The sequence below is a fragment of the Sminthopsis crassicaudata genome, chromosome 1, assembly GCF_048593235.1.
Source record: "Sminthopsis crassicaudata isolate SCR6 chromosome 1, ASM4859323v1, whole genome shotgun sequence".
NCBI classification, from domain to species: Eukaryota; Metazoa; Chordata; class Mammalia; order Dasyuromorphia; family Dasyuridae; genus Sminthopsis; species Sminthopsis crassicaudata.
The window spans coordinates 395,731,898-395,759,698 of NC_133617.1; the positions used below are offsets into that span (position 1 = coordinate 395,731,898).

The 27,801-nt window shown below is 40.1% G+C and overlaps 2 protein-coding genes across 6 annotated transcripts in view; one reads left to right on the top strand and one right to left on the bottom strand.

Annotated features, from left to right (window-relative positions):
- Positions 1-6,394, top strand: part of NPRL3 (NPR3 like, GATOR1 complex subunit) — a 74,540-nt gene extending 68,146 nt beyond the window's left edge. For all 5 annotated transcript variants that reach the window (XM_074279839.1, XM_074279840.1, XM_074279842.1 and 2 more), the window contains one exon: positions 6,219-6,394. In XM_074279839.1, the coding sequence (XP_074135940.1) occupies positions 6,219-6,384 (166 nt within the window). In that variant the 3' untranslated portion in view covers positions 6,385-6,394. The remainder of the gene's footprint in view (positions 1-6,218) is intronic.
- The window catches only part of MPG (N-methylpurine DNA glycosylase), a 71,507-nt gene continuing 44,009 nt past the window's right edge, over positions 304-27,801 (bottom strand). Inside the window, exons 4-5 of the mRNA XM_074279844.1 lie at positions 24,898-25,102; positions 304-8,390 (exon numbers count right to left, since the gene is read on the bottom strand). Of these exons, the coding sequence (XP_074135945.1) occupies positions 8,011-8,390; positions 24,898-25,102 (585 nt within the window). The 3' untranslated portion in view covers positions 304-8,010. The remainder of the gene's footprint in view (positions 8,391-24,897; positions 25,103-27,801) is intronic.

The following is a 27,801-nucleotide window of genomic DNA, read 5'->3' on the forward strand; positions in this document are numbered from 1 at the left end:
GCTCCTTCTGACTCCCAAGTCCAGCGCACTATCCATTGTGTCTGGTGGCGTGGCAATAGAGAAGAAAATGTAATAGTGAGAGATAGCTTGGAGTTAGAATTGAGAATCTAGACAGGATAGGAAAATGAAAAATCAAAGCTACCTTAACTTTGAACTGTGGAGTTTCAGAATAGATCTGGCTTATAATTAATTCAGTTACATTTAACAATCATTAGTTTTGCAGGGCCCTGGCATTGGGGTGAGAGGTAACAGATTTGGACAAGTGCTTTGAATAGAAGGGACAATTAAAGTAATGCAAAGGGGTTGGGCTGGATTATATTTTTTAATTAAAGCTTTTTGTTTTCCAAATATATGCAGAATAGTTTTCAACATTAACCCATACAAAAACTCTTGTTCCAAATTTCCCCTTCCCCTAGACAACAAGCAGTCCAATATATGTTAAACATGTATAATTCTTCTATACATATTTCCACAATTATCATACTGCACAAGAAAAATCAAATCAAAAAGAAAAAAATGAGAAAGAAATCAAAAGTCAAGCAAACAACAAAAAGTTGAAAATACTATGTTGTTGTGATCTACATTCAGTCTCCACCATCCTCTGGGTAAAGATGGCTCTCTCCATTATCACTGCATTGGACCTGGCCTGAATCACTTCTGGGCTAGATTATTTCTAAAAATATTATAGTTCTTAACATTTAGTGATTTTCCTTTTTCAAAATCTGGATAGTTCAGTTGGAAAATTAACCCTTCATTTCAAAAGTAAAAAGAATAAAATTCCCAGCTATTTCATAGGACTGGGATTGAAATCTTACAAGGTCTGTTTCTACATGAGTTAACCCAAGGTCTAGGCTGTTAATCAGGTCCAGATCCCACTAATTACTATTTGATTTTTCACTGGAAGGTAAATGGCAGAGTAATAAGCATCTGTTTACCTCGGGGAAAATACATATCAGTGCCTCATTTCTAGCAGTTTTGAGATTTTTATTTCTATAAAAAGGGGAATTAATTTTAGGTACATAGGGGGCAGCTAGGTGGCGAAGTGTATAGAGCACCAGCCTTGAATTCAGGAGGACCTGAGTTCAAATCTGGTCTCAGACACTTAACACTTCCTAGCTGTGTGATCCTGGGCAAGTCACTTAACCCCAGCCTCAGGGGGAAAAAAACCAAAAATTTAGGTACATAAAAATGTATGGGATTGCCTGTCATCGGGGGGAGGGAGTGGAGGGAGGGAGGGGATAATTTGGAAAAATGAATAAAAAAATAAAATAAAATAAAATAAAAATAAAGAAAAAAAATTTAGGTACATAAAAACATTTAATTGGCTTGCTTTGCTAGCCTATCTTAGAAAAATTATTTCAAATCTTTTACCTGCTGCTCCAGGTTATGAAGGAACAAATATTTTGATTTCCACTCATTTTCTTAGGAACATACCTGTTATATATAGTGAAGTATGTTTGTACTCTCCTGGACATATATATGTACAGCAGAGGTGATCCTGGGTCTCTCTGTAAAAGTAATTTGGTTAATAAGAACCTAGGAAGGGAATGTTAACACCTTCCTGCCTCTTCCCTCCCCAATAAATAAGCATCTCTGCCTGACTTCTTAACTATGTGCCTGTGAACCCTATGCTACCATGACCTAGGGGAAAAAAACAAAAAATGTTAGATTAAGAGGGAAGAGAAATGGGTTCTAGTGTTGATTCTGTTACTTAATTGCTGTATAACCTCAGGCAAAATTCCTTATTCTCTGAGTCTTATTTTCCTTATTATTATTTTTTAATGTTTTAATTTCTGTTTTATAACTATATCATCTAACAAAGTGCTTTGTACATGTAGCATTTAATAAAAACTAATTATTGCACAGATTGCCTGAGACTGGGACCAGTACAATAAAAAGCAGATTGGCGTGGCATACTGCAGCCACAAAATTTAAACATCGCTAGTGTAGTTAATATGAATTTGTTATGGAATTCAAAATTCTGGTGTTTTGGAATGTACCTGTATTGAACTATACTTCTATAGTTATATAACTATACATAGCTCTTCCTGCCTCTTGATAGTCAGTTGATAATTAAGTGCCTACTATATGTTAAGCACTGTGCTAGCATTGTATAAGTAGGAAGAATGAAACAAGCCATATTTGCCATGAGATTACATTCTAATGGAAAAGATAGTGTTTATTTTCCTTATTTTTAAGATGATTCTGCCCTCCCTAATTCAAGATAAAATGGAATAATAGAGGTTGGGACAGACCAAACATTCCAGGGAGACAAAAATAGGTGAAAATAAATTTAGAAAACTCTTTGGAAAAATTATGTTCTATATCAAAATAAGGCATTTAGTAAATAGTATTTGTTGGCAAGATAAAGGATGTCAACCCACTCTCATTAGCCATAGGATTAAGCATGCTAATGCAGTGAGGAGAGTTAACCAAGTTAGAGAACCTATAAGAAAGTTGTTAAAATTGTCATTATCTTTATAGTTAAGAGCCTGGAAACTCTAATGAGTTTCCTGCTTGTGCAAGATGCTGACTGCGTGGGGTGTTGTGTGGGGTGTTTAGGACAAGCATCTGATATCTCAGGGCTGTGGCCTTGCTTTGCGGCCCACTGGATTCACCACCTCTAAACTGCAGTTCCAAGGAGCCACACCCCAGTAAAACGATCTCACAGGTGGGTCAGACCAGGTTGAGGGGACTGGCCTCAAACCCACTGGCAAGTTGGAGGAGTGTTTACCCCAGGCATGTGAGAGCATCCTTAGTGGAATGGGTACAGGAGAACAATTTATTCCAATGGCCATGAAGACAGCCGAAGTGCATGCTATGGAGAGCTTAGAGAGCTAAGATCATCTATTGCATCTTGGACTATTACTAGGCATCCTGCCTTTTTTTTTTTTTTTTTTTTTTTTTTTGCCTCAACTTCAACTACTCTGGAAAAGATACTGCAATTCTGCCTCACTTATATCCAATTCATGCATGAGTCACAATTTCTTTATGATGTCATTTCATTCTCTTCAGCTAGCTGTGTGACCAAGATAAGTCCCTGAACTTCCCAATGCTCCAGGCACCTAAGACTGTAAGTTACAGAGAAGGTGCTAGCCTGCACTGGTAAATTCTTTTCTCATTGGACATTCCCTACACCAGTGAAATCACAAGTCCTGTCCCTGTCCCTATTTCATGCTAATGCAATCTGCATTCCCTGAGTATCTGCCAATTGAAAGAGGATAGAGACCCACCAGTGTGTAAATGGCAGAGGAAAACCAGCATAGTCATGAACCTGTGGAATGTGCATTAGTGGAAAGAGCCCAAAAGGACCTTGAATATCAGTTTGGTGCCTTACTGGGTGACCATAAGCCCTGTTTGTGAAGTATTAGATTGGATGAAGATCCTTCTTATTATTTTGTGATCCTAGTCTCTTACTGCTTAGTCAGGCCTAGTGAGCCCAGCAGATACTAGGGGAAAATTTTATGGAGACACTTTCTGAGCCAAATCATATCAATTATGTAGCTTTGGTTGTGGGTGAGGAGGACTGACCCATCAGGAGCTCTGACAGAAATCTCCAGACCATGAGTAGTTTTCTTTCTACCTCATATCCTCCTCTCAACTCTCTGCCTGCTGCAGCAAAGCTCTTCAACTCAAGTATTTCTCTTTTCCTTAGTCTGAGTGGTACTTGGATAGATATTATTCTGAGCCTGCTTTGTATGCTCTGTGACTTTTGTGTCTGCCTTACTGAGGAATCTGAATGAGTGCAAAGGAACAATCCCAAAGTGCCTCTCTCATAGCAAGTGGGAGGGAAACACGGAATTTACAGGAGCAAAAAAAGCTGGTGGTGTCAACTTTTCTCCATGAAATATTCTCCTGAATACTCTTCTCCCCACTTAACTGAAAATCAAAAGGCCTTATCCAAAGCTTGCTTAGTTCCAGCCCCCAGGACTTCTTGGGTAAACAGGGGAATGGCCAGTAACTTCTCCTGGCAGCATTAGCTGTCTGGAGGAAGTGTTGGTGCTTCCATTTTGGGGAAGGGGACAAGGAGCTGGATCTGTATCTGTTGGGTCTGCTTCCCATTGTATACCCATTTTTTCTTAGTCTCTGTATATATCTGGAGCTCTGAAGGAGAGAAATGTATAAATTATTGTCGTGCTTGACATCTGACATAAAGTAAAACAGGAGTCTAAAACATTAAAAGACCTGTGAAAGACTTGAATCCTCATACTATTGTTTAACCAACTATATGACCTTGAGCAAGCTTTTAAACTTTCCTATGCCTTTCATTTCTTTTATTTTTTCCAATTACTTGTAAAAATAATTTTTCGCATTTATTTTTTAAAAAATTTTATTTTTATGAAGGCAAAATATTTAATATAGATTATTTATACGTAGTCATGCAAAATGTTTTCATAGTAGCCATACTACAAAAGAAAATCAAAAGAAAGACAAAAAAATACCAAAAAAAAAAAAAAAAAAAAGTATGTTTCAGTCTGTATTCAGACTGCACTGGTTTTTCCTCTAGAGATGGATAGCATTTTTCATCATAAATCTTTCAGAATTGTCTGGGATCAATTTATGGCTGAGAACAGCAAAGTCATTCACAGTTGATCATCAGATAATATTGCTATTATGCTATACAATGCTCTTCTAGTTCTGCTCACTTCACTTTGCCTCAGTTCATCTAAATCTTACTAGAATTTTCCTTGTCATTTTATATAGTACAACAGTATTCCATTACAGTCACATATCACAACTTGTTCAGCCATTCCCCAAATGATAGGCATTCCCTCAATTTCCAATTCTTTAACATCATAAAAAGCTGCTATTTAGAAATATTTTTGTACATATATATCCTTTTCTTTTTTTTGGGGGGGGGAGAGGAATCTCTTTGGGATATAGACCTACTAGTGGTATTTCTGAGTCAAAGGGTATATGCAGTTTTACAGCCCTTTGAGCATAGTTCTGAATTGTTCTCCAAAATGGATGGATCAGTTAACAGTTCCACCAACAGTGCATTAGTGTTCCAATTTCTCTCTACCTTAATTTCCCCCATGTCAGATGGAAATAATCATCTCCATATTACGAAGTGATATATGTTCAAGCAATTTTCAAAATTATAAAAAGCATTTTATAAATGCCAGCAGGCCATAGTGGTTAGATAAGCCAGACTCATTCAGGAAGATTTGAGTTAAAGGCTAATTTGTGATTCATCCTAGCTGGGTGTCCCTGGGCAAAGCACTTTAATTTTCAATGTCTCAGTTTCCTTACTCTAATGCAGTCACAAGTTTAGTCCAAAAATAAGATTTCATGATCAGCAGGATGATTTCAGAGAAGCCTGGAGAGACTTACATGAACTGATGCTAAGTAAAGTGAGTAGAACCAAGAGAACATTGTATACAGTAATAACAAGATTATGTGATGATCAACTGTGACAGACATGGCTTTTTTAAATAATGAGGTGATTCAGGCCAGGTCCAATAGACTTGTGATGGAGAGCACCATCTCCATCCAGAAAGAGGACTGTCAAGACTGAATGTGGATCACAACATAGTATCTTTACTTTTTTTTTGTTGTTGTTTGCTTGTTTGTTTTTCTCTCATTTTTTCCCCTTTTGATCTGATTTTTCTTGTGCAACATGATAAATGTGGGAATATATTTAGAAGAATTGCATATATTTAACCTGTATTAGATTACTTGCTGTCTAGGAGAGAAAAAAGACGGGGAGGAGAACACAAGGTTTTACAAGGATGAATGTTGGAAGTTTTTTGCATGTATTTTGAAAAATAAAAAGAAAGCAAAAAATAAGCAAAGATTTGAGTTTCTATTATCCCTGACTTGTCTGCCTGAGAGTGTGGGTAGTTTTAAGAATCAAATGAGGAAACTTATACAATGCTACATAAATGTTGTCATTTTTCTGGGTAGAGACTTCCTAGAGATGAACCAACTGTTAGGAGGCAGCAAACACTCTACAACACCATACTGTAAAAAGACTTGACCCTTAAGTCAAAAGACCTATATTTTCATCCTACCTCTCATGTTTTATTACCTTTGTGACCATGGATAAATTATTTCCTCATCAGTAAAATGAGTGGGTTGGCTCAAAAGATTGTTTTTGTGGTACCTTCCCGCTCTAGATCTATGACACTGTGACCTATGAAGGGCCTCTCAGGTAGAAAGTGCTGCTAAGGACCTTTGAGGAAGGTGTTATTTAATAATTTCCTCTTTCCTCTTAGGCTATTACATTATTTTCGGGGACGACATCACCTGGAGGAGATCATGTACAATGAAAATATGCGAAGATCCCAACTGCTGATGCTCTTTGACAAGTTCCGAAGTGTATTGGTAGTCACCAACCATGAGGATCCTGTTATCTCAGTTTTCCAATCTCTTCTAAAATGAGTGGAAAGTTTGTTCCCTGTTCAGAGAAGCACTCACCCTGGAGAATTCAGGCTACCACAGATCAGAGGGGATGGGAGGCACCCCACGAAGAGGTGGCCATTGTGGAACCATGATTGGTTTGCCCTCAGGCTCTAAGTTGGCCTTTCCTGTTATTCCTTCTTTCAAGAAGCAGCAGTGACTATCTGGGCTCCTAAGGAGTACACTATTAGGGGGATCTAAAGGTCTGCTTACTTAGACTTTGAATTCTGGATGTAGGTGAAAGAAGAGGTATTTGGGAACTCACTTAAGCTTGAGGACAATACCCTATAATACCATGCCTTTCGCTCCCATGTTGGCTTTCTAATCTAGAACCAATTACAGACTTTGGCTCAGCTTGAGCCTCCTGCTAGACCTGGCATGAAGAGTTACTCCAGCCACAAGCCCTTCTTCCTAATCAGCTATTCCTGGACCTTTGCCCATCCTAGCTACTTGTTAGTTACCAATCTGGGGTCAGTGGGGTGGGAGAAGCTGAGAAATCTTCCTTTTTTCCTGCTTGAGTAGCCTCTGATTTTTGTCAGGTTCTCTTAAAGGCTAATCTTCTTCCCAACCTACCCATGATTTAGACTCAGACCTAAGGGACCACTGAGGATGTGATAGGAAAATAGAAGAGCCAGGAGGCAGCTTTTTAGCTGCTCTATGTCTTGCCTTTCTCCTATTCCTTATAATTATCATTCAGCTTTTCCAAGAAACTCATCCTTAAAGAGAGATACAGCCCCTTGATCCAGTTCTTCCTTACCCCCATTCCTATTCTCATAAAAAAATTTTCAGAGTGCCCTGAATACCTTGACAACGAGGGGTTGCAGCTGGCCAGAAGACTAATAAGCAGCAACACTAAAGCAATGGGACAACGTGAGTTTCCTTCCATACTGTGGCAGTCACCCCTGATGAGATTCACAGCCAATTAGGTCTTTTTTGTTAGAGCCTCTCCCAGACTCTCATCTGTGGAATAAATACACTTTCAGGGTCAAAATGGTAAAATGCTTAACTAGGCAGTGACACTGGGGCCTCTTGATGTTAGATGGTTTTTGCATCAGCTGGATAGCTGACTAGGTTATCCCTGGGCCAGCAGCATTGAGAACAGTTCAATGCCTGCCTCAGGTTCCCCAGGGAAAAATCACTTTGGTCCCCAATGCAGACTCCTAACAAGGCTTTCCAGGACATGTTGGCAATTAACAAGGATAACAATTTAGGACTAGAGAAAAAAGGAAGACTGTGGCCCAGGTTGTGGCTTGGACAGTACCTTCAGATGCCCAGGGTTTCTGCCCTATTCTTTGTGCAAGGCCATAATTAAAAAGTTATTAAGGAGAAGCTTAGAGGTCATAGTGGCAAGAGCCACAGTCTCCCTGAAGGCTGCTAACATTCCTACCCGAAAATACCATGCTGAAAAAAAATGAGATGCTAATTATGTACATGACTCACCTAACATTATTTTATGGAATCAAGGATTTATTTTTCTAAATCTCTAAAAATCTCTATTGTAGCCTAGCCAAGCCATGACCTTGATACAATAGGGGCTTAGCCAACAAGTGCTGAATTTACCAGCAGCAGCAGCAGCAGCAGGACCAGCTCGCATTCCCTAGTTGGGCCCTAGCCACTGGTCTGCATCTCCTGTTCTACCTTTCGATCCACCACGCTGACGTAAGGATTGCCCTGGATGTAGAATCTGAGTGGCTTTAGGGCCCACTCTCCAGCATAGTTGATACCAATCCTGGTTGCTGCCACCACAGTGTGTTCCCCTGGCCTTTCAGGGCCCTGTTCCAGCCAAATGTCCTCCTCTTCTGCCAGGTCCCTCTGGTCAAAGCTTTTATCAATGGCCAGGGCTTGACATAGCTTAGAGGGACCGTTGCAAAGTTCTCGGTCCTTGAGGGACCTGGCAGCTCCTTTACGGTGGGCATTCCGGAGCTGGTGCATCATCTCCAGACCTTCCACTGGCTCCAGGGAACGAAGGAGGACGCATGCCCCTTCACCTGCGGACAGAAAGCATGAGCCTTGAGTTACAGGGGTGTGAGTAGGACTTCTGGAGAGTTTCAATTAAGTGGATTAAGACAATGCTAAGTGTTCAGAACCCTCCCCCATCCCTTCTTTGAGATAGAGGTAGACTCTGGTGTCCTTAGAAGAGGTTGGGAAATTAATCTGGCAGGAGCAGTGACTTGTTATCCTATTTTCTCAAAAGAGTGAAATATAAACTAATTAGAAAGCTAAAAGCATAAGTTTTCAGTACCATGAGCCACTAATCAGGAAAGCGAAACCTCCTCGGCTACTTCTCTCCCTGATCTCTTCTATCATGGAAATACAACAGTGAGCCACAGACAACACAAGAGGGAAACCCAGACCAAAGCTCTTTTCTCATTCTTTTGGTAAAGAAACTATCTTCAGTATGGAATGTTCTGTTAAGAGGCAAATTAATAATTAGGAAAGAAACTAAAACTCTGAAGATTAGGCCACAGCAGTCTTGGGTGCATGAGACAGGTGACATAAGGCTTTTATGGCCTCGTAACTCTCTATGCCCAAATCTGGGTCGTACTCCTCTGTGTTAAGAGACTGAGCAGAGAGACAGCCTGAACATTAGAGACTGGCATAAAACAGGATGGCATCTTTTGGCTGTGATGTATGTGTGACCTGACAATGCAATTCTCTATTTCTCTCCAGGTTTTATTTTCCTTGGCTATAAAATGAGGACTAAAGAGTGGTCAGAAGGATAAGGTTTCATTTAGTGCAAAAGGCCTGGTTCTGAAACCCCACACTAACATTGCAGTGACATAGACAGAAATCCTCTCTTTACAGTCTGAAGAGGTCAAATTTTAGAAAAGTCCAACTTCCATGTGAGTTTTAAGCATACCTTCTTGAGAGTCAGTCCCACAGGATTCTTTATACCATCTGTGGGGGCCAGCAGGGCAGATCTCAAGAGGCCTTATTCCCCTGCCCACACACCCAAGGTCTCAGCCTCCAGCCCTGAAGTTATAGGTCTGGCCCTGAAACTCACCAACCCCAAGTTATTTTCCCAGGAAATAAAGCTACCTGGAGCCGCAAGCAGGCCCTTCTTGTTAGGGAAAGCAATGGCTAAAAGATTTCCAGTGTGTGTCTCACCTGCATGTCATCTAATACTGGGCTAACTTAACCAGGCTAATGGAGTAACTGAGCTGATCAAATCTCAGAATGCCACTAGAGTGAGGAACGATCAAAAGATGGTTCTTTCCCAGCACCTTCCCAAATGAAAGGAACTCTACACAAACATGTCTTCCCTCATAGGGAACAGAAAAGCAGGTGCTATGTCTCCCTAGTGCCTTGGAATTTAGACTAGGGCTTCTGGGATCACGTACCCCTTTTTTTGATAAGCACTGGCTATTCATGTGAATCTGATTAAAAAAAAAAAAGGCAGGAAATCTTTGCTGGGACATGGGAGGAGAGGATCTCTTCTGAATTTTTCTTAAGATTTTAGAGGATTAGAAAATAGCTAGATGATCTCAGGTACTTCCCTGAGTAGAAAAGTAGGAGTGCTGTAGTCAGAAAGCTTGGATCTGAATTCAAGCTCTAGCACCATCTCTTGGGTGTGAATTCCAAGCAAGTCATTTCTAAGTTTCCTTCTTCCAGTTCTAAATCCTACGATCCTTCATGGTTTCTCCTCTCAGAGTCCTACTTCCTCATGTATAAAATTAGGATGATGCTGGTAGGGCTATTGAGGCAAGTATTATCTTCATGCAGCCCAGAGTATTGTGTCATATCAATACCAGCAGGGATGGGGCTAAGATGAGAAATCGCACTCTCTGATGGGCTATGCCTTATCTGGAACATAATTTAGACCCCTCTTCACTTCCCCTACCCCCATAGTCCTGATTTCTAATTTAGCATTCCTAGGCTCCTCTCACCACCTCCTCCCTGAAGGCCCCTTCCTGCTTCCTCAAGGGTATCCCTCTGGGTTTGCCCACTTGCCAAGAACTAAAGGGGTCACATATGAAAGTAGAAAGGTACAAACCCCAACCTGTAATGGGGGGAAGGGAAACAATGGCCATGTCAAAATACCTTTTGTTTTCAACTAAATCAGAACCTCTATTCATACTCTCCCATAAACTTACAAACACCCTCCCACTTGGCTGCCCTGACAGGCTGAGAGTCTCCTGACAGAGGACACAGCCCCTAGGGGACAGTCAGGCAAGTTGAGTTCAAGAGAGCTTTCACGTTCAATTCAGCCTCTGGCTGACAAATTTGAGCTGCTCAAGAACAGGATATTCCTGCCCCTCCACCCTTGTGACTCACTGTCCTATCCTCCTTTCTTCAGCATCATCAGCCTCCTGTGGGGGCCCAGTACTTCTGCCCCATAGTAGACTATACTTCGCTTTTACCTTTTTACATCCAGCAAAGCTAAAATCTGTTGGGAAACTCTTAGTGAGTGAATTCTAACTGGTACGGACTGGAAAGTATAGCAAGGACCTGGTGATCTTGGCCCGAATGCGTCTGAAAACGCCCCCTCTGCAGCTGGTTTTCAAAAAAATGTAAAGATACAATCGTGGCCAACACAGCCTTGAAATTCTAGCTCCTCTGTAAATATTTCAGCAGTTCCTCAACTACTTGTTCACATCCAAGTTTGTCCGGCAGTGACAGAGCATTGAAGAGCAGTGCCTGGCCCAGCGGGCTGAAAGAAGTCAGACTTAGGATAACAATAGCACCTCACTTCCACCTCACACCTGATGGAGCCGTAATCCTGTCCATGGGGGACATTTCCTACCTGCAGAATACATTTATTGCTGGATCCGCTATAAAATCTTAGACTGGGGCAGTTTTCTGTTTATCAGTTTCCCATCCCCAAAGCTAGGGACCTCCTAAAGAAAAAGGCAGACAAATGGAGGTCCGAGAAATGGGGATCTTGCCCAATATCATTCAAGTAATTTACTTTGTTCCTTTAGTGAACTCTTCAAAACAGATCCCAAGTACCCCACCAACTTTCTTGTCTCTGTTAATGGCACCACTTAACATTCCCTCAAATTCCCAAATCCAAGAATCACAATTCCTCTCCAAGCCAAATTTTCTCAAATCTCATGATAGACTCCCCCTCATAATATGACAAGTGGCCATCAAGATTTTCTTGAAGATCTCCAAAAGGAGAAGCCATTTCTAAGACAGATACTTTTATTACTAGAGCTACTACATAGTTCTAAGTGTGAGGAAATGCCTCCTTACATCAAACTCAAATCTCTTAACAAGTTTTCAAGCTCCTAGTTTTGCCTTCTAGGGTACAACAGAATAAGTTGATTCCTTCTTAAGTCTCATCTAGGATGAACATCTCTAGTTTCCACAAACAAATCTTTGCCCTTAAGGTTGCACCTGGATGCTCTCCTGCTTATGAATAAAATGTCTTTATCATCTCAGACTTGTAAAGTGAATTAAAAAAAAAAATGATTTTATCTCTAACAAACATCTCATAAATCATCCAATCTTTACCATTACATTCTCCCTTACTGAGGTCCTCATTACCCCTTGTCTGGACTTTTGTAATAGCTTTCCAATTTGTCTCCCTTCCACTAGTGTCTCGCTATCTAATCCACCTTAATGAGCCACTCTGGTCATCTTGCTTCTCAATTCAAACATCTTCAGTGGCTCCCTATTTCAAGTCTAAGATGCTGGGTCTGATCCTACCCTACTTAAGTCAATAAATTAAGCCTCTCTGAAATAAATGGAAGGCATAGTACTATGAGGATATAAAGAGCAAAGCAAAAAACACCCCCAGGGAGCTTGATTTCTCCTGAAGGAATACAACACATGCACAAAGTAAATGCAAATAACAAAAGAGAACACAATTATTCTGGGGGGAGAGAAGGCTCCACAAAGGAGATGTACAGACTTTGCTTCAGCCACTCTGCCACTGAATATATGATTCCATTCCTGCCAATTAGGTGGTCTTATAATCTCATCAAGACACACTTCATCCCCCCCCCCTTTTGGTCTTTTGGTCTTACTATTCCCCTATTTTCCCCACTTTGTTTGCATATCCAAAACTTGTAGAATCATTCCTTGCCCTAACTAAAGGCCAGCTGCCAATGCCATGCCTTCTATCTAGTTTGCATCCTGAAAGAATATACACTTCTTCTCAGAACCTTCTCAGGCCAGGGGGTGCATTGGTGGTAAAGGATTTGGGGTTCTGATCCTTCAGCTGTTCTGGGGTAGACTCCATGGACTTTCTCAGAAAATGAGCTAACAAAAGCCATAAAAGCGAGGCCTCCTGAAAAACAGACTCCTTCTTTGGGATCAATCCATTTCATAGAGCCCTGGCCCAAGACATCGTTTGCACTGTACAGTGTTTGAGGAGCCTATCAGCCAATCTCTTATGTCTACTATCACAATATACTAGATCCAACCTGCTAAGAAGCCAAAAAGCTTTGGCCCTTTTAAATTTATGAGTAAACAAAACATGCTGTACCATTTTTGGCACTATTTCAAACCAGAGTCTAATCAAGAGTCTAATCATTCTCGAGCAAAGGGATAATTAGTAATCATCAAGGTCATTTTTTATCACCATTAGAGACTTTGTGATTCTTCCCCTATAGGGTTCAAGGTCTTCTACCTTCTCCTGGACCCTTAGAAGATGCCTGGAAAGAGGGATGAATCTACCCATTGAACAGAGGGAGCCCAAGACCTAAAGAAGTCAAGAGAGATGTCTTTGCTAAGGTCATGCAGCATTTAAAACCTTCTACAATAAAAGCTACTCACATTCCTATGGTGTCTTATAGTTTACAAAGCACTTTCTTCACAAAAAGGAAATAATGCAACTATTCTCTTCATTAATAGTGAGGAAACTGAAACTCAGAGAAGTGACGGGGTTTACCAAAAGATTTACCACACACCTAGTAAAGTGTGCAGCTGAGTCAGGAGTGATCCTGGTATTTGGATATTAAACCAGGTCTTCCTTCCAACACAGCTATTGTCATTCTCAAACAAATGCCCAATAGCCACTCTTATCAGATGGACTTTGGTGCCTTTCTCCCTCTGTCTCTTGGAAGAAATATAAGGAAGAAGAAACTAACATTCACATTTACCCATACCATAAAGGCTATTTTTAGATGGTAGTTACTCCAATCTTTTGATTTTTAAAGGTAGAAAACACATTAGCATGGAAAGGAATGAACTGGATTATTCTAGAAAGAGTAACAGGCTCATGAAGAAAAAAATGACTTATCTAAAGGAGATCCCAGAACTGATCAATATCTGGACCAAGACTCCAGGCCCACATGTTTAGATTATCCTGCCTGATTTCTTCTAGATTCTGAAGTTTGATACCTTAACTCCAAGAGCAACAGGGTATATAAGATATTCCCTATATTCTAGGATATTCCCCTAGAAATTTTGCCCAAGGACAGATAGGTCTCGATGAAGACTTTAGCTCAATGGGAAAACCCAAAACTATTTTCTGAATCCTGTGGTACAATAGGAAAGAATCTACCCAGATAAAATGAAAATCACAGCAAACATCACCAAGAGGGGTGATCGTGGGGCAAAAAGAAGCACAGGAATGGAAAGGGGGTGAGAGAAAGAATGACCTGGGTATGCCCCTATCTTCAGTCTTTCCCTTGCTTATCTGTACAGGCACTGTTAGAATCAGTGTCCTTCATGGCTTTTTTCAACAATGAGATGATTCAGGCCAGTTCCAATGGTCTTGTGATGGAGAGAACAGACTGTGGGAACTGATTGTGAATGCCAAAATAGAATTTTCACGTCTTTTGTTGTTTGCTTGAATTTTGTTTTCATTCTCATTTTTTTTCTTTTTTAGCATTACTTTTCTTGTATAGCAAGATAATTTATAAATATAAATGCATATATTGGATTTAACATATATTTTAACATTTAACATATATTGGATTACTTTCCATCTGGGGGAGAGGGTAGGGGGAAGGAGGAGAAATTTTGGAACACAAAGTTTTGTAAGGTTCAATGTTGAGAAATTATCCATGTATATATTTTAAAAATAAAAAGCTTTAATAATAAAAAAAAGAACAAAGAAAAAGAATCAGTGTCTTTGGAGGCTTCACTATTTACAGCGTTTGTCCCTCTCTTTCAATCTGAAGGTTAAAAAAAAAAACCCGTAAAGTCAGTGGCTTAAAGGACAATGTACCTCACACCTCACCTCCTATTCTGTAGATATCTAGAATTTAACATGTTCAAAACTTAACTCTTTCCCCTAAAACTTGCTACTATTCTGAATTGTTGAGTTCCCAGAACCTCAGGCTTGAAATTTAGATGTCATTCTCAACTTCTTACCCTTAATTCTCAAATCCAATGAACCAGCCAAATTTTACTGATTTTAATATTTCCCAAATTTGACCCCCTTTTCTCCTCTGACACTGCCATCACCCTCAAGCAGGTTCTCATTACCTCATACTTGGATTATTGTAATAGTAACTGCTGAGTCTACCTGCCTCAAGTCCCTCTTCATCCCAGTGTCTCCACTCAACTGTTGATTGGTCTTCCCCAAGTGCAAATCTGATTATTATCATCCCTCTCTATTCAATATATAGGCAGCCACATGGCATTGTGGATAGAGCACCAGGCCTGGAGGCAGGAAGAACTCATCTTCCTGAATTCAAATCCAGCCTCAAAGACACTTACTAGCTATGTGATTGGGCAGGTCACTTAATTGTCTCAGTTTCCTTATGTGTCAAATGAGCTGGGGAAGGAAATGGCAAACCCCTCCAGCATCTCTGCCAGGAAAACCCCAAATGGGGTCAGGGAAAGTTGAACACCACTGAAAACAACTGAACAATAAAAATTCATTAAACTCTAGTAGCTTCCTAGCTCCTCCAAGATCAAATACAAAATGCTCTGTTTGGGACTCAAAACCTTTCACTATCTGGCCCGCTTCTACCTTTCCAGACTTCTTACACTTTCTGTTCTACCATATTCTCGGTGATCCAGGGCCACAGGCTTTGCTGTTGCTCTTTACACAAAACAACTCCAACTCCAGCTTTTCTCATGCCTAGAATATTTTTGTTCCATGGCAGAAACTAGGCACATTTAACACCACATACTAAGATAAGATCAAAATGGATCCAAGATTTAGGCATAAAGAAGGAGATCATAAATAAATTAGAGGAACATAGGATAGTTTACCTCTCAGACTTTTGGAGGAGGAAGGAATTTGTGACCAAAGGAGAACTAGAGATCATTGTTGATCACAAAATCGAAAATTTTGATTACATTAAATTAAAAAGGTTTTGTACAAACAAAACTAATGCAAACAAGATTAGAAGGGAAGTAACAAATTGGGAAAATATTTTTACAGTTAAAGGTTCTGATAAAGGCCTCATCTCCAAAATATACAGAGAATTGACTCTAATCTATAAGAAATCAAGCCATTCTTCAACTGATAAATGGTCAAAGGATATGAATAGACAATTCTCAGATGATGAAATTGAAATTATATCCACTCATATGAAAGAGTGTTCCAAATTACTATTGATCAGAGAAATACAAATTAAGACAACTCTGAGATACCACAACACACCTGTCAGATTGGCTAAGATGACAGGAACAAATAATGATGAATGTTGGAGGGGATGTGGGAAAACTGGGACACTGATGCATTGTTGGTGGAGTTGTGAAAGAATCCAGCCATTCTGGAGAGCAATCTGGAATTATGCCCCAAAAGTTATCAAACTGTGCATACCCTTTGATCCAGCAGTGCTACTACTGGGCTTATATCCCAAGGAAATACTAAAGAAGGGAAAGGGACCTGTATGTGCCAAAATGTTTCCGTTCCTCATCTCTAGCTTCTAGCTTGCCTGGCTTCTTTCCAGTCCCAGCTAAAGGTTCATCATCATCTTTTTTATATTAAAGATTTTTTATTTTCAAAACATATATATGGATAATTTTCAACATTCACCCTTGCAAAACCATGTTCCAAATTTTTTTCTACTTTCCTTCCCTTCTACCTCCTTCCCTAGATAGCAAGTAATCCAATACGTGTTAGTCATGTGCAATTACGTATTTTCACAATTATACTGCACAAGAAAAATTAGATCAAGAAGGGAAAAAATGAGAAAAACAAAATATAATCAAACAACAAAAAAAAGTGAAAATACTATGTTGTGTTCCACCTTCAGTTCCCACAGTTCTCTCTTTGTGTGCAGTTGGCTCCTCCCCATCACAAGACCACTGGAACTGGCCTGAATCACCCCGCTCTTGAAAAGAGCAGAATTGTCAGAATTGATCATCTTAATCTTGCTGTTGAAGTGTATAATGATCTCCTGGTTCTACTGACTTCACTCAGCATCAGTTCATGTAAGTCTTTTCAGGCCTCTCTGAAATCTAAAAGTCCACCTTCTAAAAGAAGCCTTTTCTGATTCTCCCTTACTACAAGTGGCTTCCCTCAGTTGGTTTTCATCAAACACACACATGCACACATCTATATCATCTATATATGTGTTTGTATACATAAACACATGCATACATATATGTTTGTATGTGTCTGTATAGTTGTTTTCAGATTATTTTCCTCATTAAACTGGTAAAGATAGTTTTTTGCCTTTGTGTCCCCGGCACTTAGCACAGCATCACATATCTTCTGTGTCTATGGGAAGGAAGCAGAATGGCTTCACCAACAGAAAGCACTTCTTAACTCTTGCTTAAGTGCTGGCATATTGGCTCCATAGCTCATTAGTAGCTTTGTGGTGGATAAAGTTCTCTGGAACTCTTTAAAGTGAAGATAATAAGCCCTGCCTTGTCTATATCACAAAGCTGTTTTAAGGTTCAAATTAAAACGTGCCATGAAAGTGCCATGAAAATGGCAACGTGCTAGAAATTGTAATGCATTATATAAGTTGCACAATATTATACAGCTGTGAGGGAATTAATAGAGTTCTAGTATGTGCCATGAGAGTTTGAGGACTAACACACACATGTTCATTTGGACTGAAATAGTGTCAAGAGCTAAAGATTGTCTAGAACAGGAGGAAAAGAAACTGCAGGTGAACTGTCTCTGAAAGCTTTTCAATGGCTACCCTTGGCAGAGGTGATTGTGAACAACTTAGCCTAGGAAGGAAGGGAACAGGGATCTCGGGGTCTCTAAAGGAGTTGTGTAAAAAGAAAGAAATGATTAATTGAGAGAGCTAGAAGATGAGAAAGTTGGACACTGGGGGCAGAGAAGAGGATCCCAGAATCTAATCAACAATTAGGAACTATCAATGTGATGAGCTCTGAAGAGGAAGAACTCAAAAGCTGGGGGCCTGAATGAGAGCCCAGAATTGGTTGAGAGCCATGCATGAGGAGAAAGTTTATAACATATGTCTAACAAAAGGCCCTTAGCCATCCGGGAAAATAGCTTTGGGAAGAGTCAGTGTAACTGAAAGCGCCTTTAAGAAACCCATTGTACTTGCCTAAGGGCTCTGGGGCCCACCCGTCTTTGGCTCTTCCAGTTCTTGTGGGTTTGAGGGTTTCAGGAGCCCAGACCACACACAGAGAGCTCATGAATATTGCCTGATGCACAGGTGCTGGGGAGCCAAAGTGCTGACGAGACAACTTTCTTTCCTTTCAAAGATTGGGCTCTTTTATTCTAAGCCCCAAGAAGAAAACTGGGTGTTTTCTTTCCTAAACAGAAGACAAAATTAGGAGCTAGCAGAGTCCCATGTATAAACTTTTCCATTCTCAGGGTTACAACTCCCTTGACTTCCTTTCATACTTGCTCTCTTAAGGGAGAAGTATAAATACATTAATACTTTCTACCCATTATTTCATTTGATCCTCATTATAATTCTGTGCATGAGGGGAGAAAGCTACATTTTTCAAAAGAGGAAATTGACTATCAAAAAGAGGGGCAAAATCAGGCTTTCCCGCAATTGTCTGATCCTGTATCTAGTGTTCTTTTGTGTGTACAGATTATTATCTTCTTCCTTCCAGGCAAAGGATCTGGACTGGAGTCCTAGTTAGGCTATTAACTACGGACTTGATCCTTTACAAGTCAACTTCTCTGGGCCTCCGTTTTCTCATTTGTAAATTAGGAACTGTAAAAAAAGGAACTGGAAGAGATCAAGGGTTCTCAATCCTTGGGCTAAAGACCCCTGTGGGGGTGAAGGGACAGAAGTATATACTACAGAGTTACTAAAAAGGTCTTGGGATTCACAAAACATTCATTTTAGAATATACATAGCTCTAATAAAATATGCACATACCTTGGTATAATAAATAAATAAATAATTCTTTTCTGTGGCCTGAATCTCATATATATTACTACTTTTAAATGAATGTAGATGAGCAGAACCAGAAGATCACTATACACTTCAACAACAATACTGTATGAAGTTATATTCTGATGGAAGTGGATATCTTCAACATAAAGAAGATCCAACTCACTTCCAGCTGATCAATGATGGACAGAAACAACTACACCCAGAGAAGGAACACTGGGAAGTGAATGCAAACTGTTAGCACTACTGTCTATCTACTCAGGTTACTTATACCTTTGGAATCCAATTCTTAACGTGCAAGAAGAAAATTGGATTTACACACAGATATTGTATCTAGGTTATACTGTAACACATGTAAAATGTATGGGATTGCCTGTCATCGGGGGGAGGGAGTGGAGGGAGGGAGGGGATAATTTGGAAAAATGAATACAAGGGATAATGTTATAAAAAATAATTACTCATGCATATGTACCATCAAAAAAATTTATAATTATAAAATTAATAAAAAAAATTTTAATACCTTAAAAAAATAAAATAAAATAAAATAAACGAATGTAGATGGCCTTGTGATTAAAGTATTACCAAATTCATAGTAGCTTCTTGTCATCAGTTGCAAGTGGTATTAGTGCAGTTACCATAATATGGGGATCTGTGAAATTTTTTTTTTTATTTCATCTTCTAAAAGGTGGGGAATCTTCCAGCTCTAAATTCTATGACCCTATGAACTTTCCTTTCCTCTGCCTTATGTTTTTCATCCTCTCCTTATCTCAAATGGTGAAATGGTTCTCCCTGGTCTTTGCCATGTTATATCCACTACCTGTGCTCTTGATATGTTTTTTGAGACAATCATAGCATGAAATGATCCTGTAGGAAGATATTAATACAATATGCAAGTTTATTTCTGGGGTCTGATGGCCCACTCTGCTGTCCTCACATCTTTCTCCTTTTCTTTGTCACATTCCCAAAACAATCATTGACAGGAATTCCTCCAAGTCCAGCCTGGATGGCCAAAAACTCTGGTATTCTCATTCTGGTCATGGTCTCCTGTCACTCCTTCTCTCCTCAGGGTTCACATCTCTATTCTTTATCCTTCACCCAATTCTTCCACCCCTCAGGACATTGACCTTGCCCCTACTTCATTTTACTCATTTCCTAGAGTTAACAACCCTATAGTTAAACACTTCAGCTGTACACACTGTTCTTTGGTCTCAAATCCCTGGCCCCTTGTGCTGTTATGACTGATCCCTTGGGAAACCCCAACTCTGGATTACTTCCACCAGTATATCTTCTACTCCTACCCATTTATTGTTGGAAGTAACTAGAAGTCATACAGCCTTGCTGATTGGGAGATACTCCAGATTTGTTATCTAACTTCACCTGGGCTTTCCCAAAACAAGGCAATCCTTTTATTCCTAATTGATTCCCAGTCTCATTCCCACAGAAGCTATTCTAAGCCTCCCACACTTTCTTCTCCCCAAGCCTCTTAGTTGAGGACTTCAACCAAGAAAACTGAGGCCATTCATCCCTCTTCCTTCTTCTCATCTCACATCCTTATGACATTATCTTTCAATCTCTCCTTTTATCTGTTCCCTTATAATGAAATGGCACTTTTTGCTGAGACTGACTCTTTTCTATACCAGCCTTTGATCACATCCCTTTCCCACTTTCTGCAGCAATCCTCCCCTCTTCCTTTCTAATCATCACACTCTCCCTCTCTACTGACTTCATTGCTATTTACCAACACATCCAAGTCTCTGCCATCCTTAAAAAATCCTCTTAAGATGCTCCTGCCCACCAAGATAAGGTCAAGATGGGTCCATGATTTAGGCATAAAGAATGAGATTATAAATAAATTAGAAGAACATAGGAGAGTTTACCTCCCAGACCTGTGGAAGAGAAAGGAATTTATGACCAAAGAACAGAGATCATTATTGATCACAAAATACAAAATTTTGATTATATCAAATTGAAAAGTTTTTGTACAAAAAAACTAATGCAGACAAGATTAGAAGGGAAGCAATAAACTGGGAAAACATTTTTACAGTCAAAGGTTCTGATAAAGGCCTCATTTCTAAAATATATAGAGAATTGACTCTAATTTATAAGAAATCAAGCCATTCTCCAATTGATAAATGGTCAAAGGATATGAACAGACAATTCTCAAAGAAATTATTTCTATTTCTAGCCATATGAAACGATACTCCAAATCATTATTAATCAGAGAAATGCAAATTAAGACACTTCTGAAATACCACTACACACCTATCAGATTAGCTAGAATGACAGGGAAAGATAATGCGCAATAAAGATGAAGTGGGACTCAAATGAAGAGATATGAAAAAATAATTTTTCAATGTACTGATATATTTTTTTCTCTCTCAAAAATACTATTTATACTATGGTTCTCTGGGATGGGAAGGAAAAGTGGTGCTGTAAGAAACAGAAAACATTAATAGAAACTTATGAAAGCTGAAAGGAAGGAAGAAGGAAGAGAGGGAAAGGAATGGGGAAAGGAAAGAAAGAAGGAAGAGAAGGAGGGAAGAAGGAAGGAAAGGAGGGAGGGAAGGAAGGAAGGGGGAGAGAAAAAGGGAAGGGGGAGAGAAAAAGGGAAGGGAGAGAAAGAGAGAAGGAAGGAAGGAGAGAGGGAAGGAGGGAGGAAAAGTAAGGGAAGAATAGGAGTGAGATTTGGGTTGGGCTGATGATAGGATGACAATGAAGCTGGAAGCTGGGGACAGTTTCTCCTAGGTAGCTACAAATTAATAGAAAAATAGGGAAAATAATAAGTGGTGGGAGTTTATTAAATACTGAAGTGAGAGTTCAGTTTGGGTGGCCAGTGAATTAGAATGCTGTCTCAATTTTCAGATGATGAAATTGAAACTATTTCCACTCATATGAAAGAGTGTCCAAATCACTACTGATCAGAGAAATGCAAATTAAGACAACTCTGAGATACCACTACACACCTGTCAGATTGGCTAAGATAACAGGAAAAGATAGTGAGGAATGTTGGAGGGGATGTGGGAAAACTGGGATACTAATACATTGTTGGTGGAGTTGCGAACTGATCCACCCATTCTGGAGAGCAGTTTGGAACTTCACCCAAAGGGCTATCAAACTGTGCATACCCTTTGATCCAGCAGTGCTACTACTGGGCTTATATCCCAAAGAGATACTAAAGAAAGGAAAGGGACCTGTATGTGCCAAAATGTTTGTGGCAGCCCTTTTTGTAGTGACTAGAAACTGGAAAATGAATGGATGCCCATCAATTGGAGAATGGTTGGGTAAATTATGGTATATGAATGTTATGGAATATTATTGTTCTATAAGAAATGACCAGCAGGATGAACACAGAGAGGCTTGGAGAGACTTACATCAACTGATGCTGAGTGAAATGAGCAGAACCAGAAGATCATTATACACTTCAACAATGATACTGTATGAGGATGTATTCTGATGGAAGTGGATATCTTACACAAAGAGAAGATTTAATTCAGTTCCAACTGATCAATGATGGACAGAATCAGCTACACCCAGAGAAGGAACACTGGGAAATGAGTGTAAACTGTTTGCATTTTTTATTTTCTTCCCACGTTATTTTTACCTTCGGAATTTAATTATTCCTGTACAACAAGAAAACTGTTTGGTTCTACACACATATATTGTATCTAGGATATACTATAACATGTTTAACATGTATGGGAATGCCTGCCATCTAGGGGAGGGGGTGAAGGGAAGGAGGGGAAAATTCAGAACATAAGTGAATGCAAGGGACAATGTTATAAAAATTACCCATGCATATGTTCTGTCAATAAAAATTATAATTAAGGGGGCAGCTAGATGGTGCAGTGGATAGAGCACCAGTTCAAATCTGGTCTCAGACACTTAATACTTCCTAGCTATGTGACCCTGGGCAAGTCACTTAACCCCAGCCTCAGGGTAAAAAAAAAATTATAATTAAAAAAAAAAAAAAAAAAAAAAGAATGCTGTCTCCATGACTGTTGTTGTCAGGGGAAAAAGCCAGGGCCACTGTGTCTTGGTCTAGGCTTTGGCCTGCTCCTTTATGTGAGGGCAGGCTAGGGCTTGGTCACTCTCCCAATGTGGTTGAGGCTCTAGCTTAGGCTCAATCTGGATATTAAGAAGCCTTATGTCTCTGAACCAAACAATAAATTACTTCCAAAACCTATCTCTTCCCAGAGAATTCTGCAAATATTGTAATCTACATTCATCTTTCCTTCCTACCCAGCTAGTCTTAATCATATACAATCTGGTACTGCTAGAGACACATGTATACTATTCCTGGAAAGGATATGTCAATCAACTGCCTGCCCCTATGGTTCCTGTGACCACTCAGATAAAATCACCTTTCCTTGACCACCTCTGCCTTTGATGTGTTATGTTCCCTTATTAGAATGTTATCTGAGAACAAGAAATGTATTCCTTTTTGTATTTTGTATGCTGGTATATGCCAGTGTACATGTGCCAATACATATGTATGTGCCAGTACCTGGCACACAAGTATTTAATAAATGCTTTTTTCCTTTTTTTTTGCCAGTCCCTAACACCCTCCCTGAACCTTCAGCATCTTCCTTTTCTACCTCCTCCTCCTTTTCCTGGCCCTTATAATATTGGCCTTTGACTGATGAGCAGCCACCTCCTGGGTATCACCATGTCACATCACACCATTCCTTTACCTTCCCACCCTACCCACCATTCCTGGAAATAACACATCAGTGTCCCTGTAACTGCTCATCCTTCCCTCTCCCTAGCCATCACTTCCCTAAATGTGTTCTCTTCCCTTGTTAGAATGTAAGCTCTTTGAGGGCAGAAATTACCTTACTTGTTTGTATTTGAAACTCCAGCCCTAGGATGGTACCTAGCACATAGTAAACACTTAATGCTCCCTCATTCTCTCTAACAAGAGTGTGGGCTGCTAGATAAAAACCTTCTTTTCTATGTCTTTCACCATTTGTTGAAAAACTCCCTGACATTCTTATTCGACACACCCCTTCTCCCCGCTTTCCAAACCCTCTGGATTTGGTCCTTAAAATTCTGAAGTAGAATTCCCTCCTTACTGCAAGTGGCAAGATCAGGGAGGAAAGTAAGGGAGCTTCTCATACAGAGAATGCCAGCCCCTTCAAGGCAGCCTGGAGACTGAACTTCCTGTTAAGCAGAAAACAAAAAACATTCACTTCTTGGAATGGGGAAAGGAGGGGTTAAGAGTTATAGGGACAATCTTAAAGTGACCATTAGTTCGTCTTCCTAGATTTCTTAGGTAGGCACTTCACCATACTATTCAGAGCAACTAGGCTTCCTCTTTCCTTCTCAGTTACTTCCCACCTAAAAAGTATTAAACTAAGACACACCTGAAAGGGCTCTCAGGTGCTAACTTTCCTCGGCCTATCATGGAAATGGCCTTGTCCAGAGGACTGACCCTTGGATCCAGGGCCCTAGGACTCTGACAATCTCAATGCCCCAGAGGCCCACGGGAAGATCAAGACGTTTTCAGAAGCAAACTCAAAGAGAGGAATCAAATCCCATCTGTGCCAGTTTCTACTCATCCAACTCTGGAGCTTCCATTCTGACCCCTTCTTTCTCTTTAGCTTGAATTTTTAAATTTATTCATTCTTTATTTCTATGTCTTTTCCTAAAAGACAGGTAGGAAAGGGAAATGATGGACAGAGAATTAGGGAAGGAGCATTCACAGAAAGCTAAGATCCTGGGATTTGTACAAAAGATCATCAAGTTCAAGCCCCTTCATTTTATTCCAGATGTGAGAAGGATGCTCCAATCACACAGGCTGTGAATAACAAGGGTGTGGATGAAGATCAAGGCCCTCCAAATCCAGTTTGTTTTCCTCAACATCCCGCTGCTTTTCACAAGAGAATACACTTTCACTAAGTCTCTGCACAAGTGGAGAACCAGGGGTGTGGAACACTGTGTATAACATTCAATATGTTCATTGATTTTGCTGACCTTTTTTCTTCCTTTTAACAAATTCTTCACCTTAAAAAGGTAAAGGATAAAACACAAAATTGAGGTGGTGTAAAAACAAAATATATCCAATTTTTTAAAAACCATGCTGCCTCTTAGCAGAGGTGAAAGCTAAAGGAAGAAATTTGGAAGTGCTGGCTGAGGAAAGAGGCTGGATTTAAAAGAGTCTGTCTCTTTAGAAGCTCAAAAAGAGAAGTCTTCTCTCTGGGAAAAAGAAAAGGAAAAGGCCTAAGGGCTGCCACCTGGTTTGGTCCCCTGGAGGATGCTATGGAGGCCCCAGGCCTAGACCCAGCTCTTTCCCTGTGCCTTCACTCACCTCGGCTGGAAACATTCATGCAGAAGTACATCCCATAGATGATATACACATACAGGGTCCCTGGCTTCATGAACATGCCTTTGTTGCGAGGTGTCTGCCTCCCCCCCCTCGAGTGTGCTGCCTCATCCTCAGCTCCCAAGTATGCCTCCGTTTCCACCACACGGCCTCGAACTTCGGTGCCATCGGGCAGCCTCCGGACCAGAATCTGAAAAGCAAGTTGCAGAGTTCTTGGATGAATGAGCAGAATTTAGGAAAGGCAGGAGAGGAAAGGGTCAAGTCATGTAAGTGATCGCTGACAATAACCGAGCAGGCCTGTATCACTGAACTTCCTTTGCTTCTGGCACACCACTGTCAGGGACATCGCAGCAAAGCATTAAGAGTCTTTGACTTACAATTAGGGAGACTAAGTTCTAAACCCCCTAGAACAGACCTCTCCAATAGTCATTAATCCCTCAAAAGTCACATGAGTCTCCTTCCTGACTGCTTCCTCCCCCCACCCCGATTCAAAGAGCCAGAGAGAAAAGAGCACCAGCTCTGCTCATCAGCTCAATCTCATTTCTGGACTTTTGACAACAAAAAACAACAACAAAAAACCTAACACACAAGAAGAGAAAGGCCCAACCAAGAAAGAAGCTCTTTTTTGTCCAAGTCCTCACACAAGGAGAAAAAAATCCAGGGGCCAGGCTGAGCCCAAAGAAAAGCCCAAAGGGAAGAAAAGCTATTTGAGATAATGTCAGCCCAGCACTTAAGAGAGACCAAGCAGACAGAGTGGGATAGGGAAGTAACAGCCCCTCCACATGTGGCTCCCAAGCAGGTGTGCAGAACGCCCAGAAAGAACAATTCAACACACCGCTCAAATGAAACAAATCTTCTGAACAGCTAATTGGACTCTTTTCCAGACAACTTTTGTTTCAGTGTTTAATATCTTCATAATGACACGTGGCTGAAGCCTTTCTATCTACTTAATTAGACTCATTCTGACCTTTCCATTATAAAATCAAACCAAACCCAAGTGGTTTTGGACGACCACACAAAGGGATTGCTCTTAATTGTGTTCAAATGATTTCATTCTAAAGCCAGAGCCAGGATCCTTCTCATCTCATAATGGACTTAGCAGAACCCTGACAGATCACAGATGCAACCCAAAATCATTTGTGATCCCAATCTCTGCTAAGAAAATAACAGTAGTGGGATCCCCATGAACAAAAAAGAGTTATTTGAGGTCAGTTGCCATTTATGATGATGATTCCAGGATCATAAGATTTCAAAAAAATTTCAAAAAACGAAAACAGACTCCCAGAGAGAGGGGAGTGCCCGGCTCAAGGTCATAAGGAAGAAGCAGCATTGGCTGCTAGAGTTTGAACTCAGGCCCTCTATCTCTAAACCTGGGGCCCTTTGATATTGTGCCAAAGCCCAGCCAAATGCAGAGGCTGTACTATAAAAAGAAGGCAGAAAGAACACACAGTTGCAATGTAAATTCTGGTGCCAATGGTCTAGAAACATTCCTTTCCAAAGGCAGCTTTAGTTTCTAAAACACATGTAAGAATTTTAGCTAATGCAGCCCTTATTATAGTGGCAAGGAACTGAAAACTGAATGGATGTCCCTCAGTTGGGGAATGGCTGAATAAGTTATAGTATATGAATGTTATGGAATGTTATTGTTCTATAAGAAACGACCGGCAGGATGATTTCAGAGAAGCTTGGAGAGACTTACATGAACTCATGCTGAAACAAGCAGAACCAGATCATTGTACACTGCAACAAGACTATACAATGATCAATTCTGATGGACATGGCTCTTTTCAACAATGAGATGATTCAGGCCAATAGATTAGGGATGGAGAGATCCATCTACACCTAGAGAGAGGCCTGTGGGGACTGAGGGTGGATCACAACATAGCATTTTCACTTTTTTTTAATATTGCTTGCTTGCTTTTTTTCTTTCTCATTTTTTTGTTTTGATCTGATTTTTCTGTGCAGCATGATAAATGTAGAAATATGTATAGAAGATTCCTTCTCAGGTTATTTTTACCTTATTTCTAAGTCCAATTTTTCTTGTGCAGCAAAATAGCTGTTTGGACATGTATACATATATTGTATTTAACATATACTTTAACATATTCAACATGTATTGGTCAACCTGCCATCTGGGGGAAGGGGGTGGGGGAAGGAGGGGAAAAGTTGGAACAGAAAGTTTTACAAGGGTCAATGCTGAAAAATTACCCATGCATATAAAACTATAATAAAAAAAATAAAAAATAAAGAAATATACATAGAAGAATTGTACCTGCTTAATTTATATTGGATTACTTGCTTCTAAGGGAGGAGGTGGAAGAAGGGAGGGAGGGAGGGTGAAAATAATTTGGAACACAGGGTTTTACAAGAGTGAATGTTGAAATCTATCTTTGCATATATTTTGAAAATAAAAGGCTACTATTTCAAAACAAAAAGAAGAAGAAGAATCTGAACTAATGGACTAAAGCTCTTCTCAATTAGTGTGTGGACAAAGAGGCAGATGCTGCTCTCCAGGCTACACTTCAACTAACAGCGGCATAGTGAAAAAAGCCAAGGGTCTGAAAGTCAGAAGACTTGGGGTTTGCAAGCCCAGTATGAAAGCTAAGGTGATCTTCCTCTGAGAGGCCATAGGAGTACAGACCTCAGCAAGGCCCCTTTGAGTTACAGTATAGTATTGGGGAGAAAGCAGAGAATGAACTTATTAGCTATGTACTCACGGGTGGGTAACAATTGTTCTCATAAGGAGAGGAGGTATATCGAGCTGGTCAGACTCCACCTGGAGCATTGTTATCAGAACTGGAAACCACATTTTTGAAGGATGTTGCTAAGCTAGAGAACATCCAGGAGATGTGTGAATAGCATGCAATATCATTATCATGCAATCTGGGG